The following is a 27539-nucleotide window of genomic DNA, read 5'->3' as shown; positions in this document are numbered from 1 at the left end:
ATATTTATATCATAGGAGTACCAGAAGAAAGAAATAAAGGAACCAAATGCTTATTTGGAGAAATATTAGCCAAGAATTTCCCCAAGTTAAATGAGATATATCTCAGATCCAGGTAGATGAAAGAGCTTTAAGGAAAAAAAATGCAAACCTAAACTTAAAAAGAAATTATTAAAAGCAGCTTGGGGGGGGGGGTAGTACCATAAGATTAAAGCTGATTTCTGAACAGAAACTCTAAAAGGATTAGCAGGATATATTCAATTTTGAATGGAAAAGAGTTCCACCCACAAATACTTTATCCAGGTAAGCTATCAATAAGATTTGGGGGAACAAGGAAGAATTTTTCAGACAAGTAACAGTTAAAGGAATTCACAACCATTAAACCACCCCTCTGCAAGTTTAATGCTGGTAGGACTTATATTGAATGTTCTATGTCATCTGGAGGAAATAAAGAAATAAGCCAAATGAACAAAGTCAAATATAGAGAAACCTTCTGGTCTGCAGAACTGAAAATATCAAAATGGGTTGGGAGGGGTGGTGGCAAAAGGCTGTAAGAGTGGAGGGATATAGATGTTTTGATGCGAATAGTGTGATAATATTTTGAAAACATCTATAAGCCAAAGTTACCACAAAAACAAAAAAAGGTAAATAAATAAATAAATAAATAAATAAAAGCCTTAACAGACTTCACGGAACAATATAAGGAAGATAAGTAACATAATCCGGGGTTGAAGCCAAGTCTTACTCAAGACAACACAGTGAATTAAAAAGATGAGCAGTTAGCTAGAGCAGAGACATGCACAGAGTGTTCCGGGCGGAGGGAAAGCAAAGAGACAGCTGCAGCTGGTGTGACAATTGTGGAGAATGGTGTGTAGGTGGGCAGTGTGTCAGTAGAGATGGAGGAGTCTGAGGATACTAGGACATGTAGGATGCAGTGATTCGGGTTCTTGAGAGGCCGGCTGATGAGTCTGAAGGCAACTCGAGTAGAATGGGAACTCTCAGAAGAATTTTCACAGTGGAATGACATGACCAAAATTACCTAATTAAAGCATGCTGGAGCGGTGATTAGATTGACAGAGGGCAAGAGAGGTCTAGGGGAAAAATGGCACTGGTCTCGATTAGTTCAGTGCCGTGGAAAAAAGGAATAGATGGAGAGGAGCCTCATTCAGGAGATAATGGAGGGCAGAAGTAGACAGCATAATGGTTATGCAAAGAGACGCTCATGCCTGAGGCTCCAAAATCCCCATAGTAACATAAACCAGAGTTGAGCAGTGCTCTGAGAAATTAAATAAATAAGTAAAATAAAATAAGAAGGTAATGGAGGTTGACTGAATGCGGGGGGTTGGGAGGGTCCCTGGTGGATCCAGCCTCTTCCCCTATCTGAGCATGCATGGAGAGACAAGTCCGGAAACACCCTACTTTGTCCTGGGGTTCCTAGTGAAGTCGTATGGTGGCGTCTTCCGTGACTACCAACTATTCTTAGCTGTCACGGTTTCTCACATCATTTTGCAACCAATGTTCCTTTCTCAAACAGTATGAGGACAGACATGGAAGAAACCAAGAGGAACATTTCACTAACGACAAATGACTAGGAATAAAATGTGAATCTAGGGCCCTAGTCAGGGAATCCTGGGATTCCCACATAGACATGATGGACCTAGACCTCTTTAACAAATCCTTCTCTCCACCATCACTGGTCATCTCCATCAGGAATAACACAGTGGACCTCTTGTGGGCCTCTACAAGACCTTGCCCTCAATGTGGGTCAACATTGGTAGGTAGGTAGGGACTGCGCCATTCTCCGGAGGAAGGTTGGGTGAATATACTCTATCACTCAAAGAAGACAGGTCCTGCAATGAATGCAGCCTAGACTATTCCCTAGCTATGACCACAGAATGAAAGCTCAGCCCTACAGGGATGCAGAAGTTACACAGGCTCCTGTGCTGAATATGGGCTCCAGATCAAATCTATGGGGTTTACAGTTAACAATATTTATATACTTTTCCCATATTTGGGAGCTACTCTCTTCACTGATCCAGCTTTCTAGTCTTACTTCCAACTCTAACACCATCTACCCAGACAATACCTTTAGCCCACCTACATGTTAGCTGTCAGGCTCACGCAAAAATTAATAAAGTAATGGGCCTCTTGGAATATACCTACTATAGACATACTAGCCTTTTCCATAATGTTATATTATCCATAATGCTATATTCTTGCATTTACATTCTTGATTATTAAACAATTTGTTCTTCTTTATATCTTAATGCTTTTTCATACACTAAGTTGCAGATGCTACCGTGATGCTAACCTGACTTCACTGCACAAATGACCTCATGAATGCACCCTGGAACTCCACCTCCCCAGAGCTCTGCCCCACTAGGGAAAGATAGAAACAGGTTGGGAGTATGGATCAACCTGCCAATGCCCATCTTCAGAAAAGAAGCAATTACAGAAGCCTGACCTCCCACCTTCTGTACCCCATAATGATCCTGGGTCCATGCTCCCAGAGGGATAAAGAACAGGAAAGCTTCCAATGGAGGGGATAAGATATGGAACTCTGGTGGTGGAAATTGTGTGGAATTGTACTCCTCTTATCCTACAGTCATGTCAATCATTATTAAATCAATTTAAAATATAAATAAAAAAATAATAAAGTGTGAAATGCCTCCTTTTCTCTGGTCCAGGACAAGTACTAAAGAAAATGGGTACCCGTTTCAGGTGTGCATTCAAGCCTTCATGTGTGGCCTTCAGCAGAGCCCTCACTGTGAAGCTGTCAGGATCTTCTCGGTCTCGAATTTGAGATTCCTTCAACAATGACTCCAGCTTTTTCCTTATGAAAGATTCCACCTGATGCTCAGTGGTCCCATTACTCTGCAAAGAATTAAGCAATGGAAGTTATTTCCTTCAAAATACATGTAGAATCCACAAGAGCATATGCTTTCTGCAAGCTTTTGAGATTTGATTACCTCTCACCAATATTTATGAGGGGCCCGGAGGCTGGTGGTGATGGGGGAGAATGTTCTCTGTGAGGACACAGAAAGTAGGTGTGCACTAATGTGTCTGGTGTGCACAGAATATTCCAGATAAACAGATATATTTGGCCCAGCATCGCAGACAGTGAGGAGGTGAGCTCTTCCAACCAGACACCTTTAACATCAGCAAAGCAAAACTTTAAGTGCCAAGCAGGCTGCCTGGTGTTGTGGAAAGAATGACTGCTCCCTACCAAGGCAATAATTATTCACTTCACGTCCTTTGAACACCAGGAGGGCTAAAGGAATGCTATTTCTGCCTGTTGATCTTTTTTCTTCTCTGATCTACAGCACAAGAAAATTAGGCACCATGGAGAATAAATAAATGTGGGGCTGAGGTTTCATTCATGCATCATCATTTAGTCCAGGACCCCAATAGGGCCCTGAAGGAAAGCATAGAGACTCTTGACCTCCCAACCTATCAGCCATGGTGCAGCTGTGTGGGGATCAGAGCTGAAAGCCAGCTGCACCATGTTCTTTTGTTCCTAGGGCAGCAGGAAAGGAGGATGGGGCAAGTGGGTGTGTGGGAAGGTGAAGGCAGGTCTTTGCAATGATCAGAATGTTTCCATAGAATAATCAAGGTCCCCAATTCCCATTCCTAGGGGGACAAATATGATCTCTGAATATCTGAACCACAAGTCAACCAGTCATATGCACAAACACACTCTTGCTGTGGTTCCAACATGCGAAGAAAGGCTTAATAGAAAGCAGAAGGCTGTGCATACCCAGGGTCCAGACAGTGGTGCTCCTGACTGAGCACACACACATTATAGTGAACAAGGACCTAGGGTCAAGCCCCTAGTCCCCACCCAAAGGGGAAAAGCTCACAAATGGTGAAGCAGTGCTACAAGTATCTTTCTCCATCTCTAGTTCCCCCTTCCCTCTCAAGCTCTGTTTCTATTCAAAATAAATAAATAAATATAATTTTTTTTCTTTATTGGGGGGATTAATGGTTTACAGTCAAGGGTAAAATATAGTAGTTTGTACATGTGTAACATCTCTCAGTTTTCCACATAACAATTCAAACCCCTCTAGGTCCTCCTCTGCCATCATGTTCAAGGACCGGAACCCTCCCACCAACCCACAGTAAAAAAAAAAAAAAAAATTATAGACTGCTCAGACGCAAGGCTGCCTCTCAGATTGGGAGGCCACCAGAGAGGGGGTAGCAGGAACTACCTCTGCACCCCAAAGTGACCCTGTTGAGTAGCACTGCTGTACCTCTGCAGCACCCAGGGCAGGGCTCATAGGCTTACCTGGGGATTTCTGGTTTGGGATCTGGGCATGGACATTTACAAAAACTATCCAGTCATTCCAAAGTGCAGACCTTTGGAAATTCACACCTCATCATCCTCAAATGACATCCTTCCCAGCCCTCAGGCTACAGAATGGAGACAGACAGCATAACTCGGTGGAGGCTTACGAGCTTCCAAGTCTGTCACCTGGAGGTCTGCAGGTGTCTTTCTTTCTCTCCCCCTCCTTCTCTCTTTCCTATTGAATAAAATAGAAAGAAAGAAAAAAAAAAGGAAAAAGTGGCCACCAAAAGTAGTGGATTCGTAGTGCTGGCGCCAAGACCTAGTGATAAGCCTGTAGGAAATAAATTAAAAAAAAAAAACTAGTATTTTAGGTGCTCAAAAACAAGCAAAAAGAAAGAACAGTAAACTAACCAGATATTGGAGTGATAACAAGTGCTTATGAGAAACAAACCAATATATTGCACCTAAGTAAAGGGCTGGGAGGGTGAGGGGAAGGGCCGGGGGCTTTCAAGTCCTGGTGCATGATGGTGGAGGACCTAGGTTGGAGGTGAGAGCATTTTGCAGAAAAATGAGAAATTTTACACGTGGACCAACAACTATATTTACTATAATCTATTACCCCCACTAATAAAAAATACAATTAGAGGGAGAAAAAAAGAAAAAGAATCAATAATAAATAGAATGAGAGTTGACTGAGAGGTTCTAGCACAAATCTCAAAGTGCCTTTGGGGAAGGAAGGTGGGGAAATTGGACTAAAGAAATGGAATAAAAACAGCATTAAAAGAAAAAAAGGGCTGAGAATCTTTTCCAGGGTAGAAGAAAATACAAATTCTCTAGTAAGAAAAGAGCATCAAGTGCTAAGAAAAGAGGTGAATAAACCCACTCCCAGTCAATCAATAGTGAAAGCCCAGAACAATCATAAAAAGAAAGACACTACCCACAAGGAAAAAAAAAAAAATAGGCTGAGGAGATTTTGCTTTGGGCCCTGGAGGACAATACCTTTGAATGACACGGGGAAACCTACACACTCACAGATAGTATGTGTAATATGTACAGTCTGCTGTACCTTGAATGTTCCTCACCTTGGTGCTGGGGGTGGCTCACTCATTAGAAAATGCATATTACCATGTGCAACGATGTGGATTCAGGTCCCTGGTTTCCACCTCTCTCTCTACTGGGTGGGGAGCTTCACAAGTGCTGAAACAATATTGCAGGTCTGTGTGTGTGTGTGTGTGTGTGTGTGTGTCTGTTTTTGTCTTTATAAGGAAAACACACACACACAAGCTACTAGAAGTGGTAAAATCACGAGGTAGGTACTGAGCCCCAGCATTAGTGATAATCCTGGTGGGGAGGGAAAAGTGTTCTTCACTTTAACTCTGGTGGGTCAGGAAAACAAAAGCCAGATCATGTCCTAAAAAAACTGGAAGCCTCCAGGTGTGCTTGCTCCAGATAATTTTCCCTGCCCCACCCCCACCCCCATTTGCCCCATTTGCTAAGTGCGACAGCCCCGCTGGCACGTGGGCAGGTTGTCTCTGAGTGACTAGTTTCAGCATCCAGATCACCAACCTTAGGAAGTAACTAATCCTTTCTTAGGCTGTTGACACATCTGAAACCAACAAGATCCATAATCCGTTTTCAAAGGATTCAACATTAAAAAAAAAAAAACAAACAACAACAACAAAAAAAACTTTGGGAAGATGACTCCATAGCTAAGGTAGTTAAAAAGATGGGAAATAATAAAAATATTTAGTGAGATATTAAAAAAGAAAACACTGAATAAACTGTCTTGGGCTATCAGTATAACACAGAGATGTTACATGCTACATTGGGGTTCCTTAAAAACCTATTGGGGTAGTGCAGATGAAGAGTTGGGGGGGTCTCTGTTCTGATGACCTTGGGTCCATACTCCCAGAGGGTTAAAGAATAGGAAACCTATCAAGGGAGGGGATGGGATATGGAGTTCTGGTGGTGGGAATTGTGTGGAGTTGTACCCTTCTTATCCTATGGTTTTATCTGTGTTTCCTTTTTATAAATAAATAATAATAATAATAATTAAAAGAAACATACCAAAAAAAAAACATCTATTGGGATTATCTCACTTAACATGATTCCTTCAAGCTCCATCCAAGATGAGGTGAGGAAGGTGAATTCACCATTTTTCATAGCTGAGTAGTATTCCATTGTGTATATGGACCACAACTTAGCCACTCATCTGTTGTTGGACACCTTCCAGATTTTGGCTATTATGAATTGTGCTACTATGCATATGGGTACACATAAATCTTCTTGGATCGTTGTGTTTGATTCCGTAGGGTATATCCATAGGAAAGGAATTGCAGGGTCATAGGGTAGGTCCACTTCTAGCCTTATGAGAGTTCTTCAGACTTTTCTCCACAGAGGTTGGACCAATTTACATTCCCACCAGCAGTGTAGGAGGGTTCCTTTGCCCCCACAACCTCTCCAGTATTTGTTGTTGCTATAATTTCTGATGTATGACATTCTCACAGGAGTGAAGTAGTATCTCATTGTTATTTATTTTTGCATTCCTATGACAATGACTTGAAACATTTATTATATGTGTGTTGGCTCTTTGGATCTATTCTTTGGTGAATATTCTATTCATATCTTTTCCCCATTTTTGGATGGGGTCAGTTTTTTTGTTTGTTTTCTTTGCTAAGTTTGGTGAGCTCTTTATATATCTTGGCTATTAGACTCTTCTCTGATGTATGGCATATAAAGATCTTCTCTCATTCTGTTAGGAATTCTTTTGCTGTCCAGAGCTCTATAAATATGGGCATCTCATAGATAGAAGTTGAGAAATAAGAATAAAAGACAAAACGCAAAGCAGGACTTTGACTAGGTTCAGTGTATTACACCAAATTAAAGGACTGGGCTGTTGAATGGCTACGGAAGAAGGGCAAACGCTAGAAGAAGAAAGGACTGGGGTGTGGGGGAGAAGTCAAGTCCTGGTGCTTGATGGTAGAGGAGGACCTAGGCTTGGGGTGAGACTGTTTTGCAGAAAACAGATTTTTTTATACATGTTCCAACAACTGTATTTACTATTGACTATAAATCACTAAATAAAATCCCTCCAATAAAAAAATTTTAAAAACCTTTTTGGAGGCTTGGGGTTTATAGGATGAACTTTACTTAAGAGATAAAGAATTAATATTTATTTGGGCTGGATTTGGTACATTCCATCAAGCAAAGGACTCTGGGGAAGGAGGGAGGGGCGGTGGGTAAGGGGACTTTGGGATCCTGGTACATGATGGTAGAAATGGCCCTAAGTTAGAGGGAGAGTGTTTTTCCCATGTGTCAACCAATATAGGTAAACTATTAACCTCTCAATAAAATGATAACAATAGAGTTAATGTTTACACAAAAGAAGCTGGTTAAACACAGGCTTAGACAATGTGAAAAAAAAAAAAAGACATTGGTGGGGAGTCGGGAGTCGGGCGTTAGTGCAACGGGTTAGGTGCACATGGCGCAAAGCGCAAGAACCGGAGTAAGAATCCTGGTTCAAGCCCCCAGCTCTCCACCTGCAGGGGAGTCGCTTCAGAAGCAGTGAAGCAGGTCTGGAGGTGTCTATCTTTCCCCCTCTCTGTCTTCCTCTCCTCTCTCCATTTCTCTCTGTCCTATCCAACAACAATGTCAATAACAACAATAATAATAACTACAACAATAAAACAACAAGGGTAAAAAAAGGGAATAAGTAAATAAAAGAATCATGGTTTTTTAATTTTATTTATTTATTCCCTTTTCTCGCCCTTGTTGTTTTCTTGTTCTAGTTATTGTTGTTGTTATTGATGCCGTCCTTCTTGGATAGGACAGAGAGAAATGGAGAGAAGAGTGGAAGACAGAGAGGGGCAGAGAAAGACAGACACCTGCAGACCTGCTTCACCGCCTGTGAAGCGACTTCCCTGCAGGTGGGGAGCCGGGGGCTGGAACCCGGATCCTTACTCCGGTCCTTCGCTTTGCGCCACCTGCGCTTAACCCGTTGCGCTACCGCCCGACTCCCCCATGTTGTTTTTTTTAAAAGACATTGGCTAACAAATCATTTTAGTAGAAAATGGGGGTGCATACTCTGTAAGGCACACTGACATTCCAGAACCCCATAAAGATGAAGAATGGTGAGTTGGCCTCAGTGAATCCATTCTATTAGATCACTGCACTGTGGACTGGAAGGAAATTGTCCCCTGTGTCTTTAAACTGTATGATCTGTGGGTCACTGAGCATGCTGACTTTGCCTTTAGCTTATCCATCATGAGCCAGATTTCTTCTCTGGCTAATGCCACAGAATCGTATGAAAAGCTTAAGGGATTCAGTGAATCCAACAGCAGTAAGTATTTATTGCATGAGCGACAAGCCTCCTGTGTGGCTTGAATGTGTGTGGTTAGGAGTCACACTGGACAGGAGGACTCGAAAGAGGGTCCAGTCTCCTTCTATACTGCTCACTCTTGGGTACATTGGGGGGGGGGGTGAGTCACACTTTCTGCTCTTCTCTGTGCCGAGAACACTCTTTCCAGGATATCAATAAGGCTGTCCCTCTCACTGTTTCCAGATTTTTAAAAAAAATTTTTCTTTTTTTGGATAGAGACAGAAACTGAGAGAGAAGGAGGAGATAGAAAAGAGAGAGAAAAAGAGGGAGGGGGTGGGAAGGGAGAGGGGAGAGAGAGAGGGAAGGGGGACAGAGAGAGAAAGAGAGAGGGAGGGAGGGAGAGAGAGACCTGCAGCACTGCTTCACTGTTAGTGAAGCTTCCCCCATACAGGTGTGGGGGGTGGGGCTGGGGCTGGGGGCATGGATCCAGGTCATTGAGCATTATAACATGTGTACTCTACTGAGTGTACCAATGCCGGGCCCCTCTCTGAGACTTTTGCTCAGATGTTATCTACTCTGTGAGCCCTTCCTGACGATCCCATCTAACATGGCACTGGACCACCCCACTTTCATAAGCACCTGTATACACCCTTTCCACATTTCTCCTCACCCTTTTCCACTAGCATTTTAGAAGTCAATTAATTCTTTACTTATCTACTTATTGATTTATTTTTTGCCAGAGTACAGCTCAGCTTTCATTTATTGTAATCCTGGGGATAGAACCTGGAACGTTTGGTGCCCCCCCCTAAAAGTCTTTGTGCAGTAACCATTGTACTCTCTCCCCAGCCCTCTTTTCCATTAGCATTGACCACCATCTGGTATTCTATAAAAATGACTTCTTCATCTCATTTCGGATCATCCACCACCACCACCCCTTCCTCCCAGTAACATATAAACTCCAGGAAGGCAAAGATTTGTATCTGTTTCACCAGCTGGCATATGTCCAAACGCCTATGGCTTAGTGGCAATGTCACTTACATGAGATGCTCAGTACTAGTGAGTTGACTATGCAAAGAAAGCTCCCACAAGCTCCGCAAGACATAAGTGCTCTAGTGCTCATGAATGCTAAGCTAAAATCGTGCTTTATTCCAATAAGTCAGATATTATCTCAAAACCTGACCCCAAGCTTTAAATTTAAAATTGAGGTTAGAAACATGCTCCAAGGCAATGATTAGGTTCACTAAAATTAAGCACAGCGCCTCTTTCCCAGCAGAAATTTGACCAGGCATTCAGTTCAGATCTGGAATTTTATGTCTGACATACATACACTAGGCATTGGAGCCTTCCATGGACAACAGGACTATAAATTGACTGGTTATAGGATAAAGCACTGGCACACTAAATTCATTTTGCTTTTCTCAGATGAGCTCCAAAACAAAGGGGAGAGGTTTGAAAGGATAGGCTAAAATCTTTCCCTATTTTTATTAGGATGGCTTCCTTATACATTTTCTCTCCTACCAGCTACCAAAGAGACAGCTACAAGATATTACAATCCAGTGGCTGGGAAGTGGTACCCCAGGTAAGCACACGTGTTATCATGTATGAGGGCCTAGGTTTGGGGCCCCACTCCCCACCTGCAGAGAGCATGAGCAGTGAATCAGGTCTGCAGGTATCTCTTTCTCTCCCTCTCTCTCTCTCTCTCTCCTTCTCCTCTTAATTTCTCTCTGTCCTATCCAATTTTTAAAAAATAGAAAAAAAAATAGTCACCAAGAGCAGTGAATTCATAGTGCTGGCATTGAGTCCCAGAGATAACCCTAATGGCAGGAGAAAAAAAAAGAAGAAGAAAGATATTACGATTCAAGCGCTCTCTGAATTCACTGGGGCCCAGATCCAAGAATCCAAATACACATTCGCATCAAACTACCTACTTGATGTGTCCTTAGAAAGAAACTAAGCGAGGGCCTGGTGGTGGCACACACATTATCATGTGCAAGGGCCTGAAGCAGTGCCATAACTGTCTCTCTCCTTCTCTATATCCTCCACCCCTCTCCATTTCTCTGCCATGAATAAATATTTTTTAAAAAAAGAAGAAGAAGAAGAAGAAAGAAAGAAAGCAACTAAGGGACTCTGAGAATATTTTTAAAGTGTATATTTCAAAGTGGAACTACTACGAAATGATGCTCCTTTATATGAATAGGAATTTAGAAAATTAGATAGTTCGCTGACAGTAGAGGACAAAGTAAAGAACTGGGTGAATCTAGAAACCAGAGAAGTCCGGGGGTTAGAAAGATAGCTGATCTGGTTGGCTACATGCCTTGCTATACTTGCAGTGTGGGTTCAAATCTCAGCACCACAAGGAAGTGTCACAACAAATGAGAAAGAGCCAGTGCAGTAGTCTCTTTCCCTATCTATCTATCTATCTATCTATCTATCTATCTAACTATTTCTATCTCTATCTCAGAATTAAAAGTTGGCTCAGGAGTGGCAAAATCACACATAGAAGATGGTCTGGCTCCAAAATAAAATAAACAAGGGGGCCACATGGTGATGCATTGGGTTAAGTGCACATAGTACAAAGCACGAGGACCCACGTAAGGATTCTGGTTCGAGTCCTTGGCTCCCTACCTGCAAAGGCGGGGGGGGGGGGGGGGTCACCTCACAAGCAGTGAAGCAGGCCTGCAGGTATCTATCTTTCTCTCTATATATCTTCCCTCCCCTCGCAGCTTCTCTCTGTCCTATCGGAAAAATTGAGGAAATGTTGGGCATTAAGCCAGTTCCCCCTACTCCACCCTGCATTCCTGATACTATGGCCTATTTACATAATCATTGTTTTGCCTGAAAGATTCCCCACCCATTCCATTCCTTTGATCTATCTTCTTTCTACCTTGAGAACCTCCCCGCATGCAGGGTAACATTAATCCCACCAGTTAAAACCCTCGCAACTGTTGCTAAGGAAGTTTCTACCTTCCCAGCCCACTTTTGCCTTTCTTCCATCCCCTTTCCTAGCCATTTCCGTTTCCAACTTGCCACCTCCGGTTCTATCCTATAAAAGCGTTGTCTCTTTGATCAATACAGACATTGCATTACCACTCCACCACAAGCTCAAGACTTTCTCTCCTGCATTGCTGAGTGAGTAGCAGCCCAGGCTGGCTCCGGTCGAGTTCTCTCCAACCCAGAGAGCACGCACCTGGGAAGAGGCACCCCCATGCTAGCCCGGCAAGGAAAAAAAATGGCCACAGGAAAAGTGGATTCATAGTGCAGGCTCCAAACCTCAGCAATAACCCTGAAGGCTAATAAGAATAATAGTAGTAGTAGTAATAGTAATAATATAAACAAAAAGAATGTGGATTTTACTCTGAGAAATAAGTGCTAACATTGTGATAGAATGAAAATCAGAGACAAAAATCAGAATATAAAACAAAACCAAGAGCACAGAGCTTAATTATCCATAATCATCCATAACAGTATAAAATAGTAACTATAAAGCTGGATGGTGGCACATCTGGTTGAGCACACATGTTACAAGGCACAAGGACCCAGGTTTGAGCTCCTGGTACCCACCTGCAAGTGGAAAGTTTTGCAAATGGTGAAGCACTGTTGCAGGCGTCTCTCTTTCTCTCTCCCTTTCTACAACCCCCTTTCCTCTCGATTTCTGGCTATCTCTAGCCAATAAACAAATAAAAATACATTTTTAAACAATATAAGTCATATTTAAAAAAACAAAATAGTAACTACTAAGAAGAAAAAAAGCATGGTCTGGGAGGTGGCTCAGTGGATGAAGCGTTGGATTCTCAAGCACGAGGTCCTGAGTTCAATCCCTGGCATGTCTGGTTCTTTCTTTCTCTCTCTCTCTCTCTCTCCTTCTATCTTCATGAATAAATAAATAAAATCTTTTTTTAAAAGAACAACAAGAAGAAGAAAAGCTATCTAACATAACTGTTTTCACTTATGTCAATCTATGTGGACTAATTTTCAGTAAGCCTTATTTTCTATGGTATTTACTTAGACTAAAACGATTAAAGGGAAGCAGATGAATGAATGCAGGGGGATGAATTTTCCTTTGCACTTCAAGCCAAATCTTTTCCACTTCATCATTTTAAAGTGACTGGGGTCAAGCGCAATGTGTCTGCTAAAACTTCAGCTATCATTAACTCCTGCGCCTGGGATTATAACACTGATTCCCTTTGGGACCTGTGAAAAGCTGTTACTATTTGCTAGAAGGGAGGAGACTTTTTTTTTAAACAATGCAGTGAGGGGCTTTAAAGCAACAAAAACAATGTAAGACAATTTCACATAAATTTTCTTTTTTTTTTCTTAAGGGAGGTTAGCAACAGTCCAGACACTGACAGGAATACCACATTTTCATAGAAATGAAATAGTTACCCCTACAACAGATGAACAAGAGCTATGCTGTTGTCAGATTGACAGGGAATCCTAACACTTAGGACTTAGAGGGATGGCACACAAGAAATCTTGAGCACCCCCCACACACACAAACACACACTAGAAGTATCTCTCTTGGGTCTCCCCCCTGCTCTGGGTTTCCATTTCCCTGCGATCACCAGGTCAAATAATATCTCTCTATAAGGAAAAAACTTAACTTTGGACAAGTTTGGTCAGAACAACTTGATTTTGGTGAGAAGCACAAGCAGGTAGGTAATTATATAGCATTTCTGTAAGACATGGTAAATTAAAGACTGAGTCCAAGGCTCCATGTTTGGAAGGGTAGTTTAGGAAATCAACCAGTCCCAAGTGCATTTTCATGGGGGGAGTGTGTGTGTGTGTGTGTGTGTGTGTGTGTGTGTGTGTGTGTGTGTGGTAGGGAACATTCTAGAGAGTAGCCTGGCTGGGTAACCTAGTGAGCTGCTGGCAAGAAGCAGGGGAGACTGAGCTCAAGCTAGTTTATTTCCCTAGAGTCAGTGACATATGGCCATAACCTGAGTCTTGATCAAGTGGTATCAGGAATGGGATTTATCACTGGAGAGGGGATCAGATAGGTTCCTTGTTAGTATTCCTTCCAAGTTTAGGGGACCAAGTAAGGGTGCACCCCAGTTGAGAGCACAAATTGTCATGCAAAAGGACCCAGATTCAAGCCCTCACTCCCCCATCTGTGTGTGTGTGTGTGGGGGGGGGAACACACGACTTCAAAAGCCATGAATCAGGTCTGAAAATGTCTATCTCTTTCCCTCTCTGTCTCCTCCTCCCCTCTAATTTCTCTCTGTCCTATCTAGTATGAAAAAAAGAAAAGAAAAAGAGAAAGATTTTTAAAAGGAGGAAAAAATGGCCAATGGCAGTGGTAGAACCCCAGCAATAATTTTGGTAGAAAAAAAAATTCCTTCCAAAATTTTTTAAAATATTCATTTATTCCCTTTTGTTACCCTTTTTGTTTTATCGTTGTGTTCATTATTACTGTTGTTGTTATTGATATCGTTATTGTTGGACAGGACAGAGAGAAATGGAGAGAGGAGGAGAAGACAGAGAGGTGGAGAGAAAGATAGACACCTGAAGACCTGCTTCACCTCCTGTGAAGCGATTCCCCTGAAGGTGGGGAGCCGGGGGGCTCAAACTGGGATCCTTAAGCCTATCCTTGCACTTTGCGCCACTGGCGCTTAACCTGCTGCACTACTGCCGACTCCCATTCCTACCAATTTTTTTTTTTTAATATGGATCCACCTGTTTCCCATGGCTACGTTTCCAGTTCCTGATCTGAGATGAGTGGTGTGGGTGCTCTTGGCCACAGCATAGGAAACCAGCTGTGTTTATGCTTTTCAGACTACTCTGCCCTCTGGCTGCCCTACTCCATGGTCTTGGGTATCCCCGTGCTGCTCCCTGCTGTTCAATTACTTCAAAATGATTCTGTCTGCATTTCCCCAACTGATGGTATAGCTCAGGATATGAACTGACTCTGCCCCACAATGCTCTCCCCTGCCACTATCTATGTGCCTATCTGCATGTGCCTGAGCCACCAATTTTGTAGGTTGTGATGTGAGGTTCCTGGTTTTGTTTGTTTGTATTAACTGTTTTTTTTTTTAACTTTGTCATATATGAGACAAGGGATCTAACTCATTCCTACCAAATTTAAGACACAAGGCTTCTTACCCATGTATTCAACAGACATTTGAGTGTCAAAGGGCTATCACCAAAAGTCATTCTCAACAATTACCCTTTTCAGACTTTAGCTACTGTGTCTGTGCTGATCCCAGCACAGTATCACCTCAAAGGCAAAACTCACGTAGTGGAGCTTGAATTTGCAATCATCTTCAATCTCATCGGCACTGTCTTCATCAGAAACTTCACCTTCCTCAGCATCATCCCCAAGGTGGTAAGGCAACTTCTTGCCCTGAAATAGAACAAAACACCTGTTTTTAAAAATGAATATGATTCACCATAGCCCCAAATGCGGAAGCAATCCTAGAGTCCACTCTGTCTCTATCCAATTTTAAAAAAAAACCTAACTAAGATGGTAGGTTGCAGTTATCTTGTGTGTATTCTGTCACTGACAGCAATCTGGGCTCAGGGGAGGCAGTTCAGGAGTAGAGTGCCTGCCTATCATTGGCTTGGCGTTGCTTGAGGCGTGGCGGGATGCAATGGAGAGAGAGAATCCAAGCGCAGAGGGAACACAAATCTTTATTGTTGGGTCAGACGGGTGGTTCAGGCCACGAGGAGCCAGCCAAAGAAATGGCTGTGTCCTCCTACCTCACCACTGGGCAATAGAGTGAGCGAGCTAGGGGAGGGGGAGTAGGCGGACTTTTTAGGTCAACACCACGGAGTGACGTGTCGGGACAGGATTGGTTGGGGGAAAGCCCTGAAAGTACCATAATGCTCTGTGTAGGGTGGCAGGCCCTTGGGGAGACATCTGCACAGCAGCTAGGGTCCCTGGTTCAATCCCTGATGCCAAGTGAAAGCAACAAAGACCAAAAAAAAAAAAAAAAAAAAAAAAACCTTCATGGGTGATGGAACAGCACTTTGTGCTCTGTCTCTCTAGCTCATCCCATAGAAGAAATTTGGCTCAGGAGGTAGTGTAGTGGATACAGCACTGGACTCTCATGCATGAGGTTCTGAGTTCAACCCTGGTATTGTATGGGACAGAGTGGTGCCCTGGTGGGCTCTCTCTCTCTCTCTCTCAAAAATACATAATTTTAATTAATTAATTTCTGATAGAGAGCAAGAGAAGTTGAGAGGAAAGTGAGGAGAGAAGAGAGACATCTGAAGCATTACTTCACTGCTTATGAAATTCACCCTGCAGGAAGGGGTCAGGAGTTTGAAATGGGTCCTTACACATGGTAACACAGGCACTCTACAGAGTGTGCCCTGCCTAGCCCCACTAAATAAAAAAATTAATGGATCATTAATCGAATGATCATAAGATCAAATACAAGAACCCAGGATCAAGCTCCAGGCTAACAGAAGGAAGCTTCTACAGTGGCTAAGCTTCATCAGCAGTGATTGTGATCTCTCTTCTCTCTGTGTCTCTCCCTCTCTCCTCTCTATCTCTCTCTCTGTTTTTCAACCTCTAAATAAATAAGTAGATCAAGTCTGCAGAGAGCATAGGAAGCGTGCAGGCAGAGATCCCCAGAGATAACCTTGGTGGCAAAATAAATAAATATGAAAAATAGAGAAAGTAAAAATAATTTTTTAAAGTTTGAAACAAACAGAAGATTCTACATCCCTTGATCTGCCATCATCTCAGACTGGGTAGAAGGAAGATAATTGGGGTTAAATCATGAGGAGAGAGAGAGGCTTTCCAAAGTCAGTCTTAGTGCTTCCAGTCACATAGAGGGAATTGGGGATCTGCATTTGCAAAGAAAGTCTGACCTGGCCTCTTTTGGAGACTAAATGACTCATCCTAATAGACATCAAACCCATTCACTTCCTTAAGTGCACCCCTGTTGTGTGGCTGTACCCTGACATCTCCTCTTTGGTGGTCTCTCTCTCTCTCTCTCTCTCTCTCTCTCACACACACACACACACACACACACAGTGCCAGAATACCTCCCAGCTGAAGCAGTTTGCCACCATACAACAGCATACCTTACAAGTCAGGGGCTTTCTGATAAGGGCAAATTCTTTTTTATTAGTGGTGGGGTCAATTATTTACAGTAAATACAGTTATTGATACATGTATAAATTTTCTGTTTTCTGAAAAACACTCTCAACCCCAGCCTAGGTCCTCCTCCATCATCATCTACCAGGATGTGAAAGTATCCACCACCACCACCACCACCACCACCCCACACACACACACATTGGTGAGTTCTTTACTTTGGTACAACTCACCAAACCCAGTCCAAGTTCTATTTTGTGTGTCGCCTTCCTGTTCTTATTTCATAACTTCTGTCCATGGGTGAGACCATCCCATATCCATCCTTCTCTTTCTGGCTTATCACACTTAACATGATTCCTTCAAGCATTCTTATCCCTCCCCAAATGGTAAAAGATTCAAGTTACAGAATCATATGCACGCTGGGACAGCAATGATGTATTAAAAAAAAAAAATTTCCCCCACACCTATGGACATCTACTCTTTGACAAAGGGGCTCAGACTATTAAATGGGGAAAGCAGAGTCTCTTCAACAAATGGTGTTGGAATAAATGGGTTGAAATATGCAGAAGAATGAAACTGAATCACTGTATTTCACCAAATACAAAAGTAAATTCCAAGTGGAGCAAGGATTTGGATGTTAGACCACAAACTATCAGATACTTAGAAGAAAATATTGGCAGAACTCTTTTCCAAATAAATTTTAAAGACATCTTCAATGAAACGAATCCAATTACAAAGAAGACTAAGGCAAGTATAAACCTATGGGACTACATCAAATTAAAAAGCTTCTTCACAGCAAAAGAAACCACTACCCAAACCAAGAGACCCCTCACAGAATGGGAGAAGATCTTTACATGCCATACATCAGACAAGAGTTTAATAACCAACATATATAAAGAGCTTGCCAAACTCAACAACAAGACAACAAATAATCCCATCCAAAAATATGGAGAGGACATGGACAGAATATTCACCACAGAAGAGATCCAAAAGGCCGAGAAACACATGAAAAAATGCTCCAAGTCTCTGATTGTCAGAGAAATGCAAATAAAGACAACAATGAGATACCACTTCACTCCTGTGAGAATGTCATACATCAGAAAAGGTAACAGCAGCAAATGCTGGAGAGGGTGTGGGGTCAAAGGAACCCTCCTACACTGCTGGTGGGAATGTCAATTGGTCCAACCTCTGTGGAGAACAGTCTGGAGAACTCTCAGAAGGCTAAAAATGGACCTACCCTATAATCCTGCAATTCCTCTCCTGGGGATATATCCTAAGGAACCCAGCATAACCATCCAAAAAGATCTATGTACACATATGTTCTTGGCAGCACAATTTGTAATAGCCAAAACCTGAAAGCAACCCAGGTCTCCAACAACAGATGAGTGGCTGAGCAAGTTGTGGTATATATACACAGTGGAATACTACTCAGCTGGAAAAAATGGTGACTTCACCGTTTTCAGCCAATCTTGGATGGACCTTGAAAAAATCATGTTGAGTGAAATAATTCAGAAACAGAAGGATGAATATGAGATGATCTCACTCTCAAACTGAAGTTGAAAAACAAGATCAGAAAAGAAAACACAAGTAGAACCTGAAATGGAATTGGCGTATCGCACCAAAGTAAAAGACTCTGGGGTGGGTGGAGAGAATACAGGTCCAAGAAGGATTCAGAGGACCTAGTGGGGGTTGTATTGTTATATGGGAAACTGGGGAATGTTATGCATGTACAAACTATAGTACTTACTGTTGAATGTAGAACATTTAAAAAAAAAGAAAAATAAAAAAAATAAATGAAAAAAAATTTCAGGTAGGGAGGTCAGCAGTGCTATACTTCGTTAACTGCCTGTGTTACCATGTATAAGAACTGGAAATCAAGACCCTGGTCCCCACCTCCAGGCATGTTTCATGTGTGATAAAGCAGTACTGCAGGTGTCTCTTTATCTCTCCTTCTACAGCCTCCTTCCCCCTCAATTTTCCTCTGTCCTGTCAAATAAAGTTTTTTATATTTATTTATATTTATATTCCCTTTTTGTTGCCCTTGTTGTTGTTTTTTATTGTTTTTGTAGTTACTATTGTTGTTATTGATGTTGTATTTGTTAGATAGGACAGAGAGAAATGGAGAGAGGAGGGGAAGACAGAGAGGGGGAAAGATAGACACCTGTAGACCTGCTTCACTGCCTTTGAAGCAACTCCCCTGCAGGTGGGGAGCCAGGAACTGGAACTGGGATCCTTAAGCCGGTCCTTGAGCTTTGTGCCATGTGCGCTTAACCCACTGAGCTACTGCCCGACTCCCCATAATGTTTTTTTTCTAAGTTTTAGAACTTTTTTTTAAAGCTCAGATAAGAAATATGGTGTATTGAAAAGAGAGTTAACATACGAAGCCAAACAAATTGTTGAGCAATCATGGATCCAAAGCTTGGAATAGTGGCGAGGAAGTGTTAGGGAGGTACTCACTGCAAACTCTAGTGTACTTCTGCTTTCAGGTATAGATTTTGCAATAGTTTATGGATACCTGTGAACATAAGCTCTCTCTCACAGAAACTGGTGTATATCTAGGTTTTGGGACTTTGTTAGAAAGTGAACAACCAATTAGAGTGTACTATAAAAGGAAAGGTCTCACCCGAGTAATGAAGCTGAAAGGTTGTCATTCCACACGTGAAGTCTCTGGACACAGTCTGAGGTGAAGCATGTTGAGGTGGCAATCGTTGCGTTGGTTAGGTTGTGATCGGCAGATGCAATATTATTTGGTATGGATTGGGAGAGGCATACGGGAAAGTGGGCCCTATCCAAGGGTTCCAGGACTGGGGGAAGTAGGGGCTCTATAGTGGAGATCACCAGGTTCCAGATGCCACCAGGATGCTGGCCAGGCTTCCCTGGATTGAAGACCCCACCAATGTGTCCTGGAGCTCAGCTTCCCCAGAGACACACCCTACTAGGGAAAGAGAGAGGCAGACTGGGAGTATGGACCGACCAGTCAACGCCCATGTTCAGCGGGGAAGCAATTACAGAAGCCAGACCTCCTACCTTCTGCAACCCTCAATGACCCTGGGTCCATGCTCCCAGAGGAATAGAGAATGGGAAAGCTATCAGGGGAGGGGGTGGGTTATGGAGACTGGGTGTTGGGAATTGTGTGGAGTTGTACCCCTCCTACCTTATGGTTTTGTTCATTAATCCTTTCTTAAATAAAAAATTTTTTAAAAAAAGAAATATGGTATATTATTTAGAGTATGTGTCTCTGAGCAACAATGTCATGAGTAATAGTTTTTCTCTCCTTTCCTACATATACCAATTTTTATTCAGAAAAAGTGAGAGACAATAGCAGCAGAACCCAAGCCCAGGGGCCCTTTAATATTTCTAGGACAGGGGGGCGGGTGGTAGCACAGTGGGTTAAGCGCACATGGCACAAAAGCAAGAACTGCATAAGGATGTGAGTTTGAGCCCCCGGCTCCCCACCTACAGGGGTGTCGCTTCACAAGTGGTGAAGCAAGTCTGCAAGTGTATATTTTTCTCTGCCCCTCTCTGTTTTCCCCCTCCTCTCTCGATTTCTCTCTGTCCTATCCAACAACAATGACAGCAATAACGGCAACAATGGTAAACAACAAGGGCAACAAAAGGGAAAAAACAGCCTCCAGGAGCAGTGGATTCCTAGTGTAGGCACCAAGCCCCAGCAATAACCCTAGAGGCAAAAATTTCTAGGACAGCCAACCATCTGTCCTAGTAAGGCTTCTTACTTGCAAGCAGAAAGGATATTAATAGGAAATTGAATCACTCAGAATCTTCTAGAGAAGGTGCGGAGATGTAGGATCAGGGTCTGGAGTCAAGACCTCCTTGGTAGGTAGCCTCTAATGCCTTGTAATTATTTCCCACAGAGTGTGGGCTGGGCCCAGAGACAACTTCTGATGAGGGGAATAAAGGAAAGCAACGACTATGCTTCCAGATAGAAGGCAGAGAGAAGATGGCTTCCTCTTGCTCCTCTTACTCTCTCTCTCTCTCTGTATGTGTGTGTGTGTCTGTTTGTCTGTCTGTCCTCTATCTGTCTGTCTCTCTCCTGTGTTAAGGAGAACCCCACATACAAGGAACTGAGAAGGGCTATGTTCCAGTCCTCTCTCTTAATAAGTAAATACATTTCTTAAAAAGAAAATGGGACTTGACCTAGGCAGTGGTGCACCTAGTTAAGCATACATAGTATAGTGCTCAAGGACCCAGGTCCAAGCCCCTGACCCCCACAGGGTGGAGGGGGAGGGCTTCATAAGTGGTGAATCAGGGCTACAGATTTCTCTCTCTTTCTCTCTCCCTCTCTATCCATCCTCCCCTCTCACTTTCTCTCCATCTTTATCCAATAATAAATAATAAAATTAAAAATACTTAAAGAAATGGTACTTACAAAATAGCTCACCAGGAATAGTGCACTGCCTTGTTATATGCGAAGCCCAGGTTGAAGCCTGACTCATTGAAAGAATCTTCAGTGCTGTGGTTCCCCCATCCCCTATCACCTCCCACTTCTCTGTCTCTATCTGAAAAAGTCAGCATGGAGCAGTAAATCTCACTGATTAACAACAACAACATAATAATAATACATCGAAAGCATTTATTCCACAACTCTAGTACCTCTCCAAATAACAAATTAGTTTGGAATTAAGATGCTTATTTCCAAATATATTATTTAAATACTATTTACATCCAAATCATATGTCATATGTCAAATATAATCTAGATCAATAAATAATGCACTCATTTATTGATATCAAAGGCTCCTATAAAATGAGGATTTTCTTTATTTCAGGGGGGTATTGTAGAGTAGCTGTAATAACACAGCAGCATCAGAAAAATTCACCTAAGTGGTGACCAGACACATTCAAGAACATATAGACATACCATGCAAACCTTATTGGTTCACCACCTTTTATTTATTCTGAGTCAACAAAGAATACACCAGACACATATGGTGTGGTGAGAGCAGTCTTCCTTCCGGAACAGTGTCAAAGCAGACAGACCTCTACATGTGTCTCAGGTAGGGCACAGGACTTTGGTGGTGAGTGCAGTATGGAGCTATACCCTGTAATCTCACACTCTTGTAAACCACTAATCATACATAAAAAAAAATAGCTTGACCAAACAAATAAATAAATGTGCCTCAGAATAAGGTCAACAAACAGGAGAAATAACATCTCCAATTAAGAAATAGCAACACGCATGTGGCGTGGAAAGTTCGGAGACAGGCACCAGGATATGTATGCATTGATGCAGAAGTGGCAGGAAGCGGTCACTCCCTGCTGAGTGCACCTCGAGGGAGGGGACAGAGAGTGGCATTCTGGGGTGTCCACAATTTTCAGTGTTATAAACATCTAATTAAAAGACACAAAGCCTATATGTTCTGTTTTCTCTGTTCCTTGTTCTCAAAAAGACACTCTATCCAGATAGGCAAGAAGAGAAGCAACATGCTACAGTGCTGTTTCTTAATACCTCTTCGGCATGTGTCAGCTACACCAAAGGAAACTCATGGAAAGGGCTTAAGTATGATGGACCGTGACTTCAGGAATCTGCAGTGCAGATAGGCATGAAGACCAGCTTGAGAGGAGCCTGCCGGGGTCCCTTTTGTAGACACAAACTATTTCTTTTTAAAAAATTTTTTAATATTTATTTATTTTCCCTTTTGTTGCCCTTGTTGTTCTATTGTTGCAGTTATTATTGTTGTTATTGATGTTGTTGTAGTTGGATAGGACAGAGAGAAATGGAGAGAGGAGGGGAAAATAGAGGGGGAGAGAAAGATAGTCACCTGCAGACCTGCTTCACCGCTTGTGAAGCGGCTCCCCTGCAGGTGGGGAGCCGGGGGCTCAAACCGGGATCCTTACGCCAGTCCTTGAGCTTTGCACCACATGTGCTTAACCCGCTGAGCTACCTCCTGATTCCCCACAAACTATTTCAAACAGGAGTTTACATTCTCAAGTTGGATCAGTTGACCCAAGGTGGACAGGAATATTACTAGACATACAACCATAACCACCTCCCATCTCCACACTATGTGGCCCCAGGAGAATGACAGCTCCAATCACAGTTCTAAAAACAGAACACATGAAACAGATGGACAAGCTTCTCTCAGCTATCAAAGTGCAAGGAGGATTACTGAAATCATTATCATTCTTGTTCAAAAGTAGCCTTTTGTTTACTTTTCTGGAGATACACACAAACTGTGATTGGAAAGTGGGTGTTACAGTTATAATAATAAATAATCTATCAGTTCCAAAATAGTCAGTAGTCATTCAAATGTCATCTTTAGGATCTGAGAGTGAATGCCCTGATGCTAAAGGAACAGAAACAAATCAGGTCCTGTATTTCTGCCTCACCTGGGACGACCTATACTAATCCACAGGGATCCCAAATGTCTACATGTGTACACACACACACACACACACACACACACACACACACACACACACACTTCCTTCCATGGAAGCCTCAAGATGCTAGCTCTGACTCCCCATTCATGCCCATAGTTCCTGGGCCATTCTATGCCAAATTGTTAGGGGAAGATTAGGACCAAAAAGCCCTAAACATCAGTTCCACCAGGACCTGGAACTTTTGTGACCAGAAACCTTTGTTTGGCCCTGCCACTGAGAGGCAAGAGAATTGGGAGAACACCTGAGGAAGTCAGGCCTTTTGTTTCCTTTAGATAAAGGGAGAAAAAAGGAAATAGTTATAGGTGTAGGTGTGACTTAGAAAGTAAGAGAAGTCAAGGGTGGGGTTGGAGGCCTATTGTTAATATTTCGGAAGGCTCTTGCCGGGCCAGCTAGCTTCATGGGCGGGTAACAGAGACGTGGAGACAACGGCTGGGCAGGGAAGCTGTATTTCTTTATTCAGGAACAACGATTCACAAACTAAGACAAACTAATCACCAAACAGAACTCTGCTGTCTCTTTGCGGCAGCGCAAGCACTCTTTCATTTTCTGTAACTCGGGAACTCTCCAACTCTGGAACTCTGTCACTCTCGAACTCAGGAACCCTCTCCCAGGGTTCCTCGGGGCGGGGCCAAGCAGGCCCGCGAAATTAATAGGACTGATCCAATTCTCTTGGCGGGGGAGGGCTAGAACAAACCAATGTAAAGCATACGACAATTCCCCCTTTTCTTTTTAACTAAATGACTATAGTATCAAGGGTGTGGGGTGAACAGAAACATATATAACAAAAGCCAGCATGTTGCCAAGGGAAGGCCTGAGGGGGCCATATCCGAAAAAAAAAAAAAAAACATTTCTTGCCTCTGGGGGGCTACTTGCCTCGACGGGCAATTGCATGGGGGCGGGGAACGGCCTAGAGTCCCACAGGCAGCTGGCTGCAACTTACTTACTATGAAACAAAATGTAAGTTGGGTTCCCGAGTACGAGAATTCGAGAGTTCCTGAGTTCCAGAGTAGAGTTCCAGAGATCCAGAGTGAGAGAGTTCCTGAGTTCCTGAGCTCGAGAGTGCGAGAGTTTCTGAGTTCGAGAGTAAGGGAGAGGGTTCCTGAGTTCGAGAGTGCCAGAGTTCCTGAGTTCAAGAGTTTCAGGGTTACAGAGTAAGAGAGAGTTCCAGTGTGCCAGAGTTTCAGAGGGTTCCCCAGTACGAGAGTTCCAGAGTTCCTGAGTTCTAGAGTAAGGGAGAGGGTTCCTGAGTTCCAGAGTAAGAGAGAGAGTGCTTGTGCTGCCGCAAAGAGACAGCCGAGTTCTGTTTGGTGATTAGTTTGTCTTAGTTTGTGAATCGTTGTTCCTGAATAAAGAAATACAGCTTCCCTGCCCAGCCGTATGTCTCTGGTCGTCTCTGTTACCCGCCCGTGAAGCAAGCCAGCCCGGCAAGAGCCGTCCGAATTTTTACAACAGAGGCCTTTAAAACTGTATCCAAAAAGACAATCAATAGTTAATATTATTGCAGGAACCTCACATCTTTACTATAAAGCCCCTACTTCCCCCAGTCCTGGAACCCTTGGATAGGGCCCACTTTCCCGTATGCATCTCCCAATTCAAACCAAATAACATTGCATCTGCCAATCACAACCTAACCAAAGCAACGATTGCTACCTCAACATGCTTCACCTCAGAATGTATCCAGAGACTTCACGTGTGGAATGACAACCCTTCAGCTTCATTACTCGGGTGAGACCTTTCCTTTAATAGTACACTCTAATTTCATCTCAGGTAGTTCACTTTCTAACAAAGTCCCATAACCTAGATATACACCAGTTTCTGTGAGAGAGAGCTTATGTGCACACGTATCCATAAACTACTGCAAAATATATACCTGAAAGCAGAAGTACACTAGAGTTTGCAGTGAGTACCTCCCTAACACTTCCTCTCCACTATTCCAAGCTTGGGATCCATGATTGCTCAACAAATTGTTTGGCTTCATATGTTAACTCTCTTTTCAATCACCAGGTTCCAGATGCCACCAGGATGCTGGCTAGGCTTCCCTGGATTGAAGACCCCACCAATGTGTCCTAGAGCTCAGCTTCCCCAGAGTCACACCCTACTAGGGAAAGAGAGAGGCAGACTGGGGGTATGGACCGACCAGTCAGCGCCCATGTTCAGCGGGGAAGCAATTACAGAAGCCAGACCTTCTACCTTCTGCAACCCTCAACGACCCTGGGTCCATGCTCCCAGAGGGATAGAGAATGGGAAAGCTACCATGAGAGGAGGTGGGTTATGGGGATTGGGTGTTGGGAATTGTGTGGAGTTGTACCCCTCCTACCTTATGCTTTTGTTCACTAATCCTTTCTTAAATAAAAAATTTAAAAAACAAAACAAAAAAAAAAAAACTGTATCCAAGAATCCAGGTTCCTCATCAGCCCTGCCATTTTTGCCTAAATGACCAACACATTCCTATGCATATATCTTTTTCATTTTTGTAAATAAAAGATTATAACACCATGGTCCTCTGCAATTGTTTGGGGAACAAAACCATAACGAACCAGAGACCATGAGGGACAGACTGACTCTTGGGTCTCCTTATCCCAAAGCAAACCACCACAAAGCCAGTTAAGCAGAAAGGACTCAGTGCATATCAAAGTTTGGGTTCCACTATCTGAATGGAAATATGACAGGGGGCCGGGAGGTGGGGCCAGTTAAGTGCATATAGTACTAAGAGCAAGGACTCGAACAAAAATCTGGGTTTGAGCCACTGGCTCCCCACCTGTAGGGGGAGAAGCTTTAGAAGCAGTGAACCAGGTCTGCAGGTGTCTCTCTTTCTTCCTCTCAACTTCCCTCTCCTCTCTCAATTTCTCTCTGTTCTATCCAATAAAATGGGAAAAAAAAAAAAAGGCCAGTCAATTTTTAGTGTCAGTACTGAGCCCCAGTGATAACCCTGGGGGCAAAAAAAAGATATATATATTGAGAGAGAAGTATAACAATCATATAGGACTTATTCTATATCTTACCTGGCTACAGACCATTAAGGAAACATGAAAACATTTACATGGTGATGCAGCTGACATTTAGCTTTCTAATACAGGAATCAGTTTTTACCATGAGAGTTTTTTATAGCAGAATTGCAGGTAAATAGGCCTTAATGTTATCTCTTGCATTACTTGGGTTTTACTAAAAATGCTTTCACACATACAAATGCACACCTTTTGGGTAGATTCAGTTTATTGCTTGTCATAGAACTAATTTTTTTAAAAAGCAGGTTTAGACCAATGACAGCAATAAAGACCTTAAAGTTTTCTACTTGTTGCCATTTCTTCAGCCAACACTAAATTTGGTTGTTGTTGTTTTTAAGCATACTCATTTTCAGTAAAATAATAAAGCCATATAAGGGTTTGATGTCCAGTATCACAGAAAGCCAAAAACTATCACACCAGTTCTTACAAAGGGGGGGAGAAAAGAAAATCTTGATTGCCACTAAAGCACAATAGAGGTCAAATCACAAAATAAGCAATTGAGGACAAATAAACCTCCCCACTCCACAGTTTCAGGGAATGTCTCTATAGGGGGTTGGAGGCCCGAGGGACTGGAAAACCAGAAGGTAGGATGAAGGGCAGAAAGGATGGGGCCTGAGGCCATCAGGTCCTCCAGCCTCCAGGATCAAGGCCTCCAAGGTCAGAAAGAACCAGCAGGCAGTTTCCTCCTAAACCCTGTAACCAGGTGATCTTAATCTTCACCATTAAATTGAAGGGACAAGGCAAACAGAAACAGAGTCGGGAGATGAGTCTCTCCTCAGAGTCCTTTTGTTTTCCAGATTCAGTTTCAGCATTTTTAATTGTTTCTGGCCAAGCAGTTCCTGAAAATTATTCTATTTGTCTAACCCAGCACACCAATTTCCGGTCACCTCCACCCTCCAAAGTCCCCAAAAGGCAGCCTTATTCCATCAAAGTCTCATTTTGAGTAAAGACTCTTGGGAATATTTATAGTTCTTTCAGAGGGCTTCAGTCTGGAAACAAGACAAGGACCCAAGATGACTTTAGGATACATGCACAAAATTAACTGGAATTCAATAAAATCACAAAGTCAGCCACCTGGAGTCCCCCATAATGGTTGGTGTGGGTACTGCTAGCATTAGTAATCACGGCAGGTAGTGGGTTCCCTCCCTCAGAAAATCTGTTTGTGAAATGTCATCCTTGTACCCCTTCACAAGAGCAGGAGTCCTGAGGAGCATTCTGTCTGTGCTCCTCAGTGAAACAGGTTCTTCCCATACACATAACCAAGGCTGGTCAAGTGGGAAGAGTTTTGATTTTGTTGTTGTTTGTTTGTTTGTTTTTTGAAAGACAGTTATTGGAGCTTGAACTGGGAGAGAAAAATGTGAAAGAACTCCAACTCCTTTCAAACACAAAATAAGAGCTTGTGCCTCCTTCCCCAGAATTCACGTTCCCATACACACACTTCTCCCCAGTGTGAGCTTTCATGAGCGAAAATATATGAGATACTTGGCTT

General features: G+C 42.8%; 1 protein-coding gene across 4 annotated transcripts in view; it reads right to left on the bottom strand.

The window, feature by feature from the left end:
• Window positions 1–27539, bottom strand: part of PLCH1 (phospholipase C eta 1) — a 247157-nt gene that overhangs the window by 39099 nt on the left and 180519 nt on the right. For all 4 annotated transcript variants that reach the window (XM_060197616.1, XM_060197617.1, XM_060197618.1 and 1 more), the window contains 2 exons: window positions 14833–14940; window positions 2710–2871 (listed from right to left, as the gene is read on the bottom strand). In XM_060197616.1, the coding sequence (XP_060053599.1) occupies window positions 2710–2871; window positions 14833–14940 (270 nt within the window). The remainder of the gene's footprint in view (window positions 1–2709; window positions 2872–14832; window positions 14941–27539) is intronic.

Source organism: Erinaceus europaeus, chromosome 9, assembly GCF_950295315.1.
Source record: "Erinaceus europaeus chromosome 9, mEriEur2.1, whole genome shotgun sequence".
NCBI lineage: Eukaryota > Metazoa > Chordata > Mammalia > Eulipotyphla > Erinaceidae > Erinaceus > Erinaceus europaeus.
The sequence above is the reverse complement of the archived record's forward strand: the minus strand, read 5'-3'. Positions and strand labels throughout refer to the sequence as shown.